Here is a 13,604-nt window from a genome sequence, read left to right as displayed (position 1 = left end):
TCCTGTAGTTACGTGGCCAAAAATGCACACAATAAATTTGGCCTCACCAATGTCTTATACAACTTTATCATAACATCCCAACTCCTGGACTCAATACTTTGATTTGTGAAGGCCAAGATGCCAAAAGCTCTCTTTACAACCCACTTCAGTGAATTATGTATCTGTATACCGCACTCCTCAATTGGGAAGGTTGAGCATCACTACTCGAGACCCAATTATTACTGAAATATTTTGTCATTGGACCATTTCCTTTGGAGTCCTGAAACTGGGCACATAACGAGTCAATGGGGGATGATTAAAACGATGGGTTTCAAACGATGGGTTTCAAACTTAAATGATGGGTTTCAAATGGATTGAACATTGGCTGAAAGGAAGAGGCCAGAGAGTGGTAGTGGATAATTATCTGTCAGGTTGGAGGCCGGTGACCAGTGGTGTGCCTCAAGGATCTGTATTGGGCCCACTGTTGTTCGTTATATACATTAATGATCTAGATGATGGGGTGGTGAACTGGATTAGTAAATATGCAGACGATACTAAGATAGGTAGAATAATGGATAATGAAGAAGGTTTTCAAGGATTGCAGAGGGATTTGGGCTGCTTAGAAAAGTGGGCTGAAAAATGGCAGATGGAATTTAATGCTGATAAGTGTGAGGTGCTTCATTTTGGTAAGAAGAATCAGAACAGGACATACATGGTAAATGGGAGAGCATTGAGGAATACAGAAGAGCAGAAAGATTTAGGAGTAACGGTACATCGTTCCCTGAAGGTAGAACCTCACGTGAATAGGGTGGTGAAGAAGGCTTTTAGTATGCTGGCCTTTATCAATCGTTGCATGGAATATAGGAGTTGGGAGGTGATGTTGAGATTGTATAAGACGTTGGTGCGGCCTAATTTGGAGTTCTGTGTGCAGTTCTGGTCGCCTAATTATAGGAAGGATATAAACAGAGTGGAGAGAGTGCAGAGAAGGTTTACCAGAATGTTACCTGGGTTTAAGCATCTAGAGTATAGGGAGAGATTGGACAGATTAGGTCTTTATTCTTTGGAGTGTAGAAGGTTGAGAGGGGATTTGATAGAAGTATTTAAGATTATGAAAGGGATAGACAGAGTGGATGTGGATAGCCTATTTCCGTTAAGAGGAGGAAAGATTAAAACAAGAGGTCATGAATTAAGAATTAAGGGGCAGAGGTTTAGAGGTAACATGAGGGGGAACTTCTTGACTCAGAGAGTGGTAGCCGTGTGGAATGAGCTTCCAGGAGAAATAGTGGCGGCGGAGTCAATTGTATTATTTAAGAAAAGGTTGGACAGGTATATGGATGAGAAGAAGATGGAGGGTTATGGGCATTGTGCAGGGAGGTGGGACTAGAGAGGGGTGTTTGGTTCGGTGTGGATTAAAAGGGCCTAATGGCCTGTTTCCGTGCTGTAATTGTTATGTTATGTTATTCACATCCCACCTTAAGTATTCCCTGTGCCATTGGTGCTCTGTGAATAGTAAGGGAGTATGTGGATGGAAAGAAAATGTTTGAGAACTGCTGAAGGGATCTGGGCTGAACAAAGGCCCAAATGGGGCAACTTGATCAGCATCGCACAATGAAGGACTGGGTCACAACCCTCAATTCCAGGAATTAGCCGGTGAAAGATCCCCACACATCCTCCGTTACAACTTTTGTCCTTCCTCCAATCAGAGGGCAAAGCTGCACTAAGGCTGGCTCCCAGTAGTTGGAGAAGATCGTTGCTGCTTCCACCCTCCATTGCCCTTCCAATAAAAGCCAACAATGCCTTTCTCTTGCTCCACCTTTTACAAGGAACTAACCCGAATCAGGGCCACCTCCGATTCTGATAGCCATGTGGTCAGCTTGGGTCATCCTGCAGACACTGAGAGACAAGGTCATGATGGACATGGGGGGTGGGGGGTTGGTTCCTGGAGTAGGCTGTCCAAGACATCTGGAGGAACACCTCATCGCTAGGGCTCACTAACAAGCACTAGGTCTTGGCCAGGCTGGTGGTGAGAGGAGCCCTCCTGGTTAGATTCTTCATGTGCAACTGAAACATCACCAAGAAGTACATTGTCCCCAAGACGAGTGGTTCTCTTTGCTGACGGCAGATTCACTAAGAGTGTGGAGAAGGATGCAAGGGCCCATCCCTGGTGGCAGCTCTGATAGAGGACTCTCTGATCTACGGGCTGTTCCCGGGGATGGCGTCAGAACTGCTGGAAGACCAACAGCTCGGTTAAAGACACATTTTGGTCTACCCAAAACCTGTTGGTCTTTCAGCACGCGGGAGATGTGAGTGAGGGAAACGCGGCTGATCGGCACATTCCAGCTGACAGGAGTGTGTGTTGAGGGATGCACGGAGGCTTGGGGCAGCCAACTCGAGGGCACTGTGGGGAGAAAGCCCACAATCTAGAGTTCTTCTGTCATCGGACATTGAGACCGAGGAGAAGTCCCTCAAACAACAGATGAGGGTATAGCCCTGTGGGCAGAGCCACATTAGTGACTTTGGTGCTACAAATGGTTTACATACAATAACAAAGTTCAAATGTATTTAACACTGTAAATATTAAAAACCATTGCAATATTTTCTTTTGTGAATATTTAAAGTTAAATTTTAAATTTAGACTTACAGCCATTTTGGCCCAAGATTCCATTCCACCCAATTTGCACTGAGTTGACCTACACCTCCGGTACGTTTCGAATGGTGGGAGGTTAACTGGAGCCCCCAGGGAAGACCCAGGGAGAACAGCAAACAGTACAGGATTCGAAGCCCGGTCCTGACCGCTACGCCAACCATGCTGCCTACACGATATGACGTTCCAAATGTGAAAGAAAATTTGCAATGTATATAGATACTTACTCTACATGAGCTCTATCGAGAGCACCCTGGCCGGCTGTGCCACAGTGTGCTGCAGTTACTGCAGAGAATTGGATCGCAGGTCAATCCACAGGTCTGTAAGACTGGCAGAGACAATCACTGGGGTCTCCCTCTTCCTCATCGACGTGATCTACTGGGATCGTTGTCTGAAGAGGGCATGCAAAATCATTGAGGACCCCCTTCCACCCTGCACACGGCATCTTTCAGCTGCTCCCGTCGGGGAAGAGATCCAGGAGGATCATAGCGAGCACCACCCGGCTGAGGAGCAGCTTCTTCCCACAGGCAGTGAGAACGCTGAACGACCAAAGGAACTGCTCACGCTGACCCTCCAAGGCACTATACTTATTTTAGATATGCATATTTGACCTGTGTACATATTGTTTGTCTAAGTGTGAGTTATGTCTGGTTGTGTGTTGCATGTTTTGCCATTTTGTTGGGTTGTTACTTGTATAATCAGTTGAAAAATAAGCTTGAACTTGAATATTGGGAACATCTGCTCCCAATTTACTCTCTCAAGTTCCTGCCCAATCTCATCGGAGCGCGTCCTTCCCCAATGAAACACGTTCCCATTTTGTCTGTTCCTATCCTTGTCCATCGCCATGCCAAAGGTGAGCGAGTTGAGACAACTACCATCGATATGCTTCCCTACCGAGAGGTCTCTCACCTGACCAGGTTCATTGCCCATGGGCAGTGAGACGGCTAAATGACTGATGAATTGTTATAGGAACATAGGAAGTAGGAACAGGAGTCGGCCAAAAATGGCCCATCGAGCCATTTAACAACTGTTATAACAACTGTCTGAGTGTCTGCTATTTAAAGAAGCCAGAAACTTCAGTTTTGTATCTTTATCTTTCCTATATAAAGGATATTGTTTGACCTGCTGAGTTTCTACACGTACTAATCTTGTCTGTATGTGCTAATTCTCTTGAAGAGAATTGAGGTGCTTCAGAGCACATGAACATGTCATGGAAGGTGGTCATAGCAATGCAGTCCCTGCTTTATCTTGTAAGTGGATGTGGATTAAGTCAAGTTTATAGACATCTGATTGTACATCTACAACCCAACGAAACAGTGTCTCCGGTCCTCGGTGCACAACACGCAGACTCACAACCAGACATCACACACATACGGACAAACTATGCACACGCAGGACAGGTATTTCATCTTTACAAATACATAATAAATATGGTTATGGACAAGCGAGAGTCTCGGAGGGCTGGTGTGAGCAGTTTGTTTAGTCGTTCAGCGTTCTCACTGCCTGTGGGAAGAAGCTGCTCCTCAGCCGGGTGGTGCTCGCTCTGATCCTCCTGGATCTCTTCCCCGATGGGAGCAGCTGAAAGATGCTGAGTGTAGGGTGGAAGGGGTCCTCAATGATTTTGCGTGCCCTCTTCAGACAACGATCCTGGTAGATCACGTCGATGGGGAGGTGGTGGGGGGTGGGGAGGAGAGAGACTCCAGTGATCGTCTCTGCCACTTTTATGGTCCTGTCGATTGACCTCTGATCCATTTCTCTGCATCAACTGTACCCAGAGTGTGATGCTCTCGGTAGAGCTCCTGTAGAGGCCTTTATCTCAGTATCCCCACCCACAGAGCTTCTGCGCTTCCAGATTTGAGTGGGACTGCAGTTGGTGGGTGACACACCCCTGTCCCACCCCAGCCGAACAGATGGAGTAGGGATTGGGACTCACCTCCGCCATCCCCTCCACGGGATGCTGATCATCCACCTGCAGGATCCCGCTCCTGGCTGTCCGGGACATCTTCACGTCGTGCCACTGGTTCAGGGACAAGGGCTCCGCACTCCTGCAGGGGCAGCACTTTCAGCCACTCGGGGGGGGGTGGGGACGCAGTGCGGCGAGGGGAAGGGGGATTAGGAGGTCAAGGGACGGAGCGTGAGGGGGATAATGGGAGACACGGGAGGGAGGGGGAGGTGGAGGGGAGAGAATGGGGGTCACTGGGAGATGGGAAGGAGGGTGGCGGGAGTCAGTGGGAGACATGGGAGAGTGTGAGGGATGGGTGAGTTCACTTGGAGACATGGGGGGTGGAGGGGAGTCACTGGGAAATAGAGGGTCAGTCAGAGATATGGAAGGGAGAGGGAAGGCAGTGACCTCTGGCCTGGGAGGGTTGGGATGGTGGGGCAGACATAACCTCTGATCTGGAGAGGGCAGGGGAAGGCATGACCTCTGACCTGTGAGGGTTGCGATGGCATGATCTCTGACCCAGTGAGGGTTGGGGCGTAGGGTCAATCATGACCCCTTGCCTAGCAAGAGTTTTGTCAGTGGGGAGGGCGTGCCCTCTGACTTGGTGAGGGTTGGGACGGTGGAAGGTGTGACCACTGATCCGGCGATGGTTGGGGAGGGCATGACATCTGACCTGATTATGGCGGTTCCAGAGCCACAGTCAAAGCGGAACTCCAGGTAGCCGTGATCCAGGGTGAGGGCAATGAAGTCCTTGCTGTTGCTGTCATGACTGTAGAGGAGCAGCCCCCTTTTGGCCTCTGGACGCACGGCCAGCTGGAACTCCATGAAGGAGAGGTAGTGCCGAGGTTCCAGGGGCCAGGACGCGCTCCCATATGAGAGCCGCGACCCATTGAAGTGCGGGACCACCAGCTTGAAAGCTGCACCAGGAAAGAGAGAGAGAGAAGGGCTGCTTACCAGCGGATGAGGTGACCCTTCAGCCCATCGCCTCTACCTTGACCACCTTTTCCAATCCCACTGCCAAAATTTACACCATAGCCTTTTCCACCAGGGCCTGCCTAATGTTGTCCTGGTCTCCCCTGGACATCCGTTCCACATTCCAACCACTCTGTGGCTAAAGAAAGTTCTTCCTCTGCTCCCCATTAACTATGCCCCCCACCCACCCCCCCACCATTTTAACCCTACCCTCTGGTTTCAGAGACCTCTGTAGCAGAGAATGTTTCTGTCTCCACTTGTCTCTCATCCTGGCAGGATTTTGTCCTCCTCTAAATGTTCTGCTCCAGGGATAACAAACCCTACATTTTAAAGTAGGCAATACAGCATGGAAATGGGCCCATCTGGACAACGAGCCCGTGCCGTCCAATTACACCCAATTAATGGAGGTTTTATATGTTATATGTTATATGGCGAGCTCTCCACTGGCCACCGTGACAGAGGTGCACCAAAGAAAAGGTACAAGGACTGCCTAAAGAAATCTCTTGGTGCCTGCCACATTGACCACCGCCAGTGGGCTGATATCGCCTCAAACCGTGCATCTTGGCGCCTCACAGTTTGGCGGGAAGCAACCTCCTTTGAAGAAGACCGCAGAGCCTACCTCACTGACAAAAGGCAAAGGAGGAAAAACCCAACACCCAACCCCAACCCACCAATTTTCCCCTGCAACCGCTGCAATCGTGTCTGCCTGTCCCGCATCGGACTTGTCAGCCACAAACGAGCCTGCAGCTGACGTGGACTTTTTACCCCCTCCATAAATCTTCGTCCGCGAAGCCAAGCCAAAGAAAGAAGAATGGAGGTTTTGAGGAGTGAAACACGAAGGGCTGCAGACATTGTAATTGTAGTAAACACACCGAGATGCTGGAAATGCAAGTGGCCAGACTTTTCAGCATCGAAAGGAGACAAAGATATATCGCCAATGTTTCAGGCTTGAGGACTTCTTCAAGAAAGAAGCTAGAATAAGCTGGAGGCAGGAGATCTCAGCAAGTCACAGAATCCAAACAATGGGGGAGGACCCACAACAGGCGTAAACTGGATGTGATCAGGTACGAGATCGAATTTATCATGTCTGTGGAAAAAGGAGACAGGGAATGGAGAGACAACGGGTGAGAGAGGGGTTAACGAAAGCCTGAGAAGTCAATGTTAATGCCATCCTGTTGGATGATGAGGTGCAGTTCCTCCAATTTATGGGTGGTCTCAGGCTGGCAGTGCATGAGACCATGGACGTGGACAGCAAGAGGATGGGATGGGTAATTGAAATGGTGGCCACTGGGCAATCCCCGCGATTGCAGAGAACAGAGCCGAAGGTGCAAAACAAAATGATCTCCCAGTCTGCGTCCGATCCCCTCCTCTCCTCCACACACCCTATTTCCCCCCATTCTCACACCCCTTCTCCCCCCACCCCCATACCCTTCCTCTCACCCACCCCCACACCCCTCCTCTACTCCTTGCCCCACCCCTTCTCTCACAAATTCCCCACAACTCTCCTCTCCCCATCCCTGCACCCCTCCTCTCCCCGACACCCACACCCCTTCTCTCCCCAACTCCCACATCCATCATCTCCCCACCCCCACCCCCACCCCCACACCCCTCCCCCTCTGCACCCCTCCTCTCCCCCACCCCCACACTCCTCCTCTCCCCCACCCCCTTCCTCTTCCTCACACCCTCCTCTCCCCAACCCCCCTTCTCTCACCAATCCCCGCATCACTCCCCTCCCTGACCTCCGCATCCTTCCTTTCCCCCATCCCCACACCCCTTCTCTCCTCAACCCCCACACCCCTCCTCTCCCCCACCGCCACACCTCTCCTCTCCCTCACCCCCACCCCCACACCCCTCCCCATCCCTGCACCCCTCCTCTCCCCGACCCCCACACCCCTCCTCTCCCCATCCCCACACCCCTATTCTTCTCGACCCATGCACCCCTCCTCTCCCTGACCCCCACACCCCTCCTATCCCCCACTCCCACACAAGGTAAGGGGGGGAGGTGGGGAAGTGGGTGGAGATGGAGAGAGGGGGAGTGGGATTGGGGAAAGGAGGGGGTGGGGAATGCAGAGTGGGAAGTAAGGTGAGTGGGTGTTGGGGAAGTTGTTTGAGGAAGGGAGGGGGTGGGATTGGGAGGAGAGTGGGGGAGTGGAGGAGGGGGTGCGGGATGTGGAGTGGTGTCTGGGGGATGGGGAGAGGGTTTTGGGATGGGGTGAGGAGTAAGGAGAGGCGTTCAGAAGCACGTACCCTCCTCACAGTGCATCCCGCGGAACCCCAGAGGGCACAGACATAGGTAGGCATCAGCTGCATTGGCGACACAGGAACCCCCATTGGCACAGGTGATCCCATGACACAGTCCAGCGCTGCACTCTCCTGGGAGACCGTGAAGGGAGAGGGTCAGTGTCAGTGAGGGTGGGCTCCCCGCGGTGAAGCTTGCCTCTAAGGCTCCACACACACCCGTGGGCACCGAAGGGCACTAGCAAGCCGAGATACTGAAGGCTCGGAGCTCCTTGATGCAGCGCAGATACAGGCCCTTCAGCCCATCTACTCTCTGCTGTCCCTCAGACACTGCCTCAGCTCGTGGGCGAGGCTCAACCCCAGAAATCCTTCAGGGGAATATACTCCCCTCTCCCACCCCAACTCCGTCCAGCGCCTGTCGGCTCAGAACAGACCCAGCGACTATCAGGACCCCCTGCTCTGATCCTGAGGCCAGCAAGATTGGACAATGGCCACAAGTCAGAGCACGGGCTGGGATGGGAAGTGGGAAGGATTCGGGAGGGGTGCTGAAGCCAAGAAGGGCCAAGAAGGGCCTCAGATGCTGAAGGCTTCCTGATCGTGTCAGAGGTTTGGATCGAACAGGAGTCTGTGTGGCGACAGAAGGCTGCGGGAGGGCTGGAGGCGAATCCACGGACAATCAGCGACTCTGAAGGGACTCTCCTTCTCGGACTCTGAGGGGTGCCGGGTGACATGAATAGTGACTTTTTGCATTAAGGCAGGCAGAAGGGAATTTTGTATAATATTACATGTCCTGAACTATTACATGACAATAAAGGAATCTTGAAGTCTCGCAAAGAGAGTTTTTGGCACTTTTTCTCAGCCACGGTTCCCTGCCATCTTTTATATGCAGTTTTGGTCACCAAACTACAGGAAAGATCTCAATAAGATAGAAAGAGTGCAGAGAAGGATGTTGCCTGGATTTCAGGATCTGAGTTACAGGGAAAGGTTAAACAGGTTAGGACTTTATTCCCTGGAGGGTAAAAGAATGAGGGGAGATTTGATATTTAAAATTATGAGGGGGACAGACAGAGTAAATGTAGGCCGGCTTTTTCCACTGAGGGTGGGTGAGATACAAACCAGAGACACGGGTTAAGGGTGAAAGGGGAAGTTTTGGGGGGATTTCCTGCAGAGAGTTTTGGGCTCCTTATGTAAGGAAGGACATGTGGCCATTGCAGGGGGTCCAGAGAAGTTTGTCGAGAATGATCCCTCGAGGTTATCATATGAGGAGCGTTTGACGGCTCTGCACTGGAGTTTACAAGAATGAGGGGACATCTCATTGAAACCTATTGACTACTGAAAGGCCTGGAAAGAGGTGAATGCGGAGAGGATGGGTCCCTATAGTTGGGAGAGTCTAAGACCACAGGGCACTGTCTCTTCAGAACAGAAATGAGGAGGTTAACCCAGAGAGTGGTAAATCTGTGGAATTCATTGCCACGGACGGGGGTGGAGACCAAGTCATTGGGGAGGTTGATAGGTTCTTGATTGGGACAGAGATAAAAGGTTATGGGGAGAAAGGATCGTAAATCAGCCATGATGGAATGGTGGGGCAGGCTTGATGGGCTGAATGGATTCATTCTACTCCTATGACTTATGGATGCCAACAGCGCCAATGCAAGCCATTTGGGCCACCAGGTTAATGCCAGCCCTCTATCAATACCAATCCTCGGATGGGGATAAGCCATGGTTTTGTCCTTCTTATTGTCCAGGATGGGTAAGGTGCTAGTCATGGAACTGCCCCCCCCAGCACGCTGTCTGTGGGGAGGAAGTCTGGGCAAGAGTCGGGAGGTGGGGGGAGAGGGGGGGGGTGTCGGAGGTCCTACCTACATCGGCGCCACTCAGGGCCTGGCCTAGTGGCCAGGGCTTCAGGTTGATTCCATGGCCGTTCACCTCCAGGGACTGCACGCATCCTCGGAAGCCCTGATTGGCTCCTGCCACCCTGGCCAACCAATAGGCTGCAGGTGCACCGCCGAGGTACATGGGAGACCGGAAGGTGATCTTGGAATAATGGCCCTGCAGAGGAACTGCATTATCCCGGTCAGCCCACAAACCAAAACCCACCTTGATCTCCAACCACGCCCCCCCGCTGCCACCTCTCCCCCATGTCTGGACCCTCTCTTGGCACAGTCCGTCCCCACATCTCAATCTGCTTGGCTGTGGCCAGGCAGGAGTCCTCCCTCCTCCTCCAGTGACCTCTTCCCCACTTCCAGATACCCCATCACCGCCCTCAGACCTCTCCTCTCACCTGAGACCCATCCTCTTCCCTACCTCACCAGAGACCCTTCCCCTCCACCGTCTCCAGCACTCTGTCCCCCAGACACCCCTCCCCAGAAACCCTTCCCCTCGCTCTCAAAGATACCCCTTCCCCACCATGCCTCAGAAACCATCCCTTGTTCCTCCCCTTCCCTGCCTTCCCCCCGCCCCCTCCCCCACCCCGCCCCTCACCTTGGACCTGCCGGAGATGGGGGGATGGTTGTCTAGATGGAGCTGTCCGCTGGATTCCTCCCGGGAGATGGTGACGGTGTGCCAGGTCCCGTTCCGGACTGCCCTCTCACTCACCAGCAATGCAGCTCCCGTGCCGCAGTCAAACCTACAGGCGCAATGCAGATATGCACATCACTACCCAGGCCAAGCACGGCTTCACTCCCCCCACTGCCGACCATGGGAAGGGGGAGGGTACACGAAGAGAGACGCACAGCAAGCTCTTCACCCTGACCCCCATCGCTGCTGTAGGCCACCCTCTCCCGGCTGCGGGATCTTGCTCCATGTAGGAGATGCTGGGCACGGACTGGGAGATCACTTCAATGAAAACCTCTGCTCTGTCTGCCACAATGTCATGGATCTCCCTGTGCACCCCCCCCCCACCCCCGCCAATTTCAATTCCCATCCCAGTTCATTGTTTCACACACTGCCAGACTGACAACACCTGCAAATTGGAGAACATCTTCCGAATGGGGCACCCTCCAACCGGATGGCATTAACATCCACTTCTCTCATTTCCTATTCCCTCCCTCCCCAGGGCCTCATCTTCCCCTATGTCTCCTTCACTCTGGTTCTCTCTCTCTTATGCTTTTTTCAGAATGTAATGTCAAGGAAAAATCACGGAAAAAAAATTAACTTAATTACTGCCCATGTGGTTGTTCACACTGGGAACCTTTGTGCTCAAGAAGGCTTTTGGTGTGCTGGCCTTCATAAATCAAAGCATAGAATGTAGGAGCTGGGAGGAGATGTTGAGACTGTTCAAGGCCTTGGTGAGGCCAAGTTTGGAATATTGTGTGCAGTTCTGGTCACCAAATTATTGGAAGGATATCAATAAGGTAGAGAGGGTGCAGAGAAGATTTACTAAAATGTTGCTTGGATTGCAGTATCTAGAATATTGGAGCGTAGAAGGTTGAGGGGGGATTTGATAGAGGTATTTAAAATTATGAGGGGATGGATAGAGTAGATGTGAATAGGCTCTTCCCCTTGAGGGTAGGAGAGATTGGAACGAGGGGTCATGAGTTAAGGGTTAGGGGGAAAAAGTTTAGAAGTAACATGAGGGGAAACTTCTTCACTCAGAGAGTGGTGGCTGAGTGGAATGACCTTTCGGAAGAGGTGGTTGCGGCAGGGTCAATTTTGTCATTTAAGAGAATGTTGGATGACTGTATGGATGTGAGGGGATTGGAGGGTTATGGGCAGGGTGCAGGTAGGTAGAACTAGTGGAGTTCACATAAATCGGTGTGGACTAGAGGGGCCAAGATGGGCTGTTTCTGTACTGTAATTGTTTTATGGTAATATGGGGTCCTGCAGGATAAATTGCAGGGCAGGAATGGACTCCAAATTCCCGCACTTTCCTTTGTAGACTGCCCATGCAGTGGCAAAATTCCTCGATTGTGCCATGACACGCCTGTGTTCGAAAAACCGTATCCCTTTCCCCGCCCCCTCCCCTCACCCCGGCTCCACAGAAACCCCCCTCCTCCAATCAATTCCCACCTCTCCTGGCCTCCTCTCCATATCCAATTAACACCTCTAGTCTTGTTGGGCCTGTACCTCTGGCTGTGTGACCTGCTGTTTTCCCAGCAGGACCTGTGTTTACTGAGTACCTCCCCCTTGCCTGCTTTTTGCTTCTCCCTGGAGGAAGGGCTCAGGGCCAAAACATCGAGCCCGACTGAGTCCCTGCAGCACTTTCACCTCGAGGTTCATGAGCAATTTATTTCCAGCAGCAAATACACGTCACCAGAACTGCTCTCGGACCACAAAGGAGCTGTCTGCACTAATTATAAATGTGACTATGTATGAATGATCGACCTTTTCGGTTTAATATCTCTTAATGCACTGGGGTAATTTATCACATTCCTGTTGTCATTGATGTCTTTAACAAAAGGCTCCTGTGTGGCTGCAGGAAATAGGAATGGCGGTGCCTCTGTGCACTGTTCACCATGTATGACAATAAACTCATTATCATAGATTCCATGGGGCCACGCAGAATGTGGACAAACTGCATAGATGTGGCAAGGCTTTGTAAGATGCTGGATAAAGGCAGAGGGCTGCGGGATTGTGGCGGGCTGGGCACACTCAGGAGGGCCTGCGTAATTGCTGAGGGCCTTGTCAATGCCGAGGGCAAAACCCACACAGGAGTCCTGCGCATATACCAGAGGGCTGCATCGACACAGGCCCAGCGCATAAATGCAGGGGTGTCCTGCAAACACAGGCGATGCGCATATGTGGGCAGGAGCACGTGGGAGGGCTGCGTAACTGCGCAGCCCTATATAAAATCAGTGGAGTAAACATGGGAGCTCCACGTGAATGCAGTAAGTGCATGAGCACTATATAAATGCAGGAGTTCTGCGTAAACACAGGAGTTCTACGTAAATACGGGAGCTCTGCATAAGTACGGGAATGGTTTTGCGGATCCGCGGGGCGCCAGGATGCTGACCTGAAGTGCAGGTGTCCACGGACGATGGCCAGCGACAGGAAGTCTCCTTCACCCGTTTCGCTCTCTCCACAGTACAGCAGGAGCCCGTCTTCACCTCCCTCCGCCTACCGGACACAAAGGCATAGCCAGTCGGTACGGACAACGCCACAGGCAGCAGCACCCAGCAGCTCAAGGGAGGGACTTTCATTCCACAACCTGCTGTTCCCCATTAATCTGTCCTCCCCCAACAGATATCCCTCCTGCCTAGGGTCATGACAGACCTTGCCTCCCCCTCAGGAGGGCTGTGCAAATGTGGAAGGGCCTTGTAAATGCAGGAAGGGGTATAAACAAAGGAAGGGGTGTAAACACAGGAAGCCCATTTGAACACGGGAGGGCTGTGGAAACACTGAGACCTTTGTTAGGGCCAGGGGGGTGTGTAAATGCAGGATGGCTGCGTAAATGCAGGAGGGTTGCGTAAATGTCCGTGCTATGTGACGTTGGCCCCCTTCTGCAGTTCGCGGCCTCTGCTCACTGTTCCAGAACGTTTCCTTCCCCCCCACCGCCCCCACTCCCCGGCGTCGTTCCAACACCGAACCTCCCTCACCCGACAACAACAAACTGCCACGGGACGGAGATCTTCAGCAGGTCAAAGGTCCCAGCTCCTGACCTTCAGGACCACTGACCGATCTACCCACGAATCAGGTTCTGGGTTAGAGGGTGAAATCCCATTCCCCCTCGCCTCGGCGTGGTGAGGGAATTCAGATATGCAGCACGGTAACAGGCCCTTTTGGCCCACGAGGCCGTGCCGCCCAATCGCATCCAATTGACCCACAACCATTGGTACATTTCGAATGGTGGGTGGAAACCGGAGTCCCCTTGAGGAAAGCCTACACAGAACG

General features: G+C 52.1%; 1 protein-coding gene across 5 annotated transcripts in view; it reads right to left on the bottom strand.

Annotated features, from left to right (window-relative positions):
* The window catches only part of LOC138735555 (pikachurin), a 99,357-nt gene that overhangs the window by 28,049 nt on the left and 57,704 nt on the right, over positions 1–13,604 (bottom strand). For 4 of the 5 annotated variants that reach the window (XM_069883579.1, XM_069883582.1, XM_069883588.1 and 1 more), the window contains 6 exons: positions 12,727–12,830; positions 10,257–10,401; positions 9,635–9,824; positions 7,785–7,910; positions 5,239–5,482; positions 4,557–4,668 (listed from right to left, as the gene is read on the bottom strand). In XM_069883579.1, the coding sequence (XP_069739680.1) occupies positions 4,557–4,668; positions 5,239–5,482; positions 7,785–7,910; positions 9,635–9,824; positions 10,257–10,401; positions 12,727–12,830 (921 nt within the window). Of the gene's footprint in view, positions 1–4,556; positions 4,669–5,238; positions 5,483–7,784; positions 7,911–9,634; positions 9,836–10,256; positions 10,402–12,726; positions 12,831–13,604 lie in introns of those variants that run through there. The other variant, XM_069883596.1, reaches the window with a different exon arrangement.

This window comes from Narcine bancroftii, chromosome 1 (assembly GCF_036971445.1).
Source record: "Narcine bancroftii isolate sNarBan1 chromosome 1, sNarBan1.hap1, whole genome shotgun sequence".
In the NCBI taxonomy this organism is placed as follows: domain Eukaryota; kingdom Metazoa; phylum Chordata; class Chondrichthyes; order Torpediniformes; family Narcinidae; genus Narcine; species Narcine bancroftii.
Note: the sequence above shows the minus strand (reverse complement) of the source record. Positions and strands in the feature narration are given on the sequence as shown.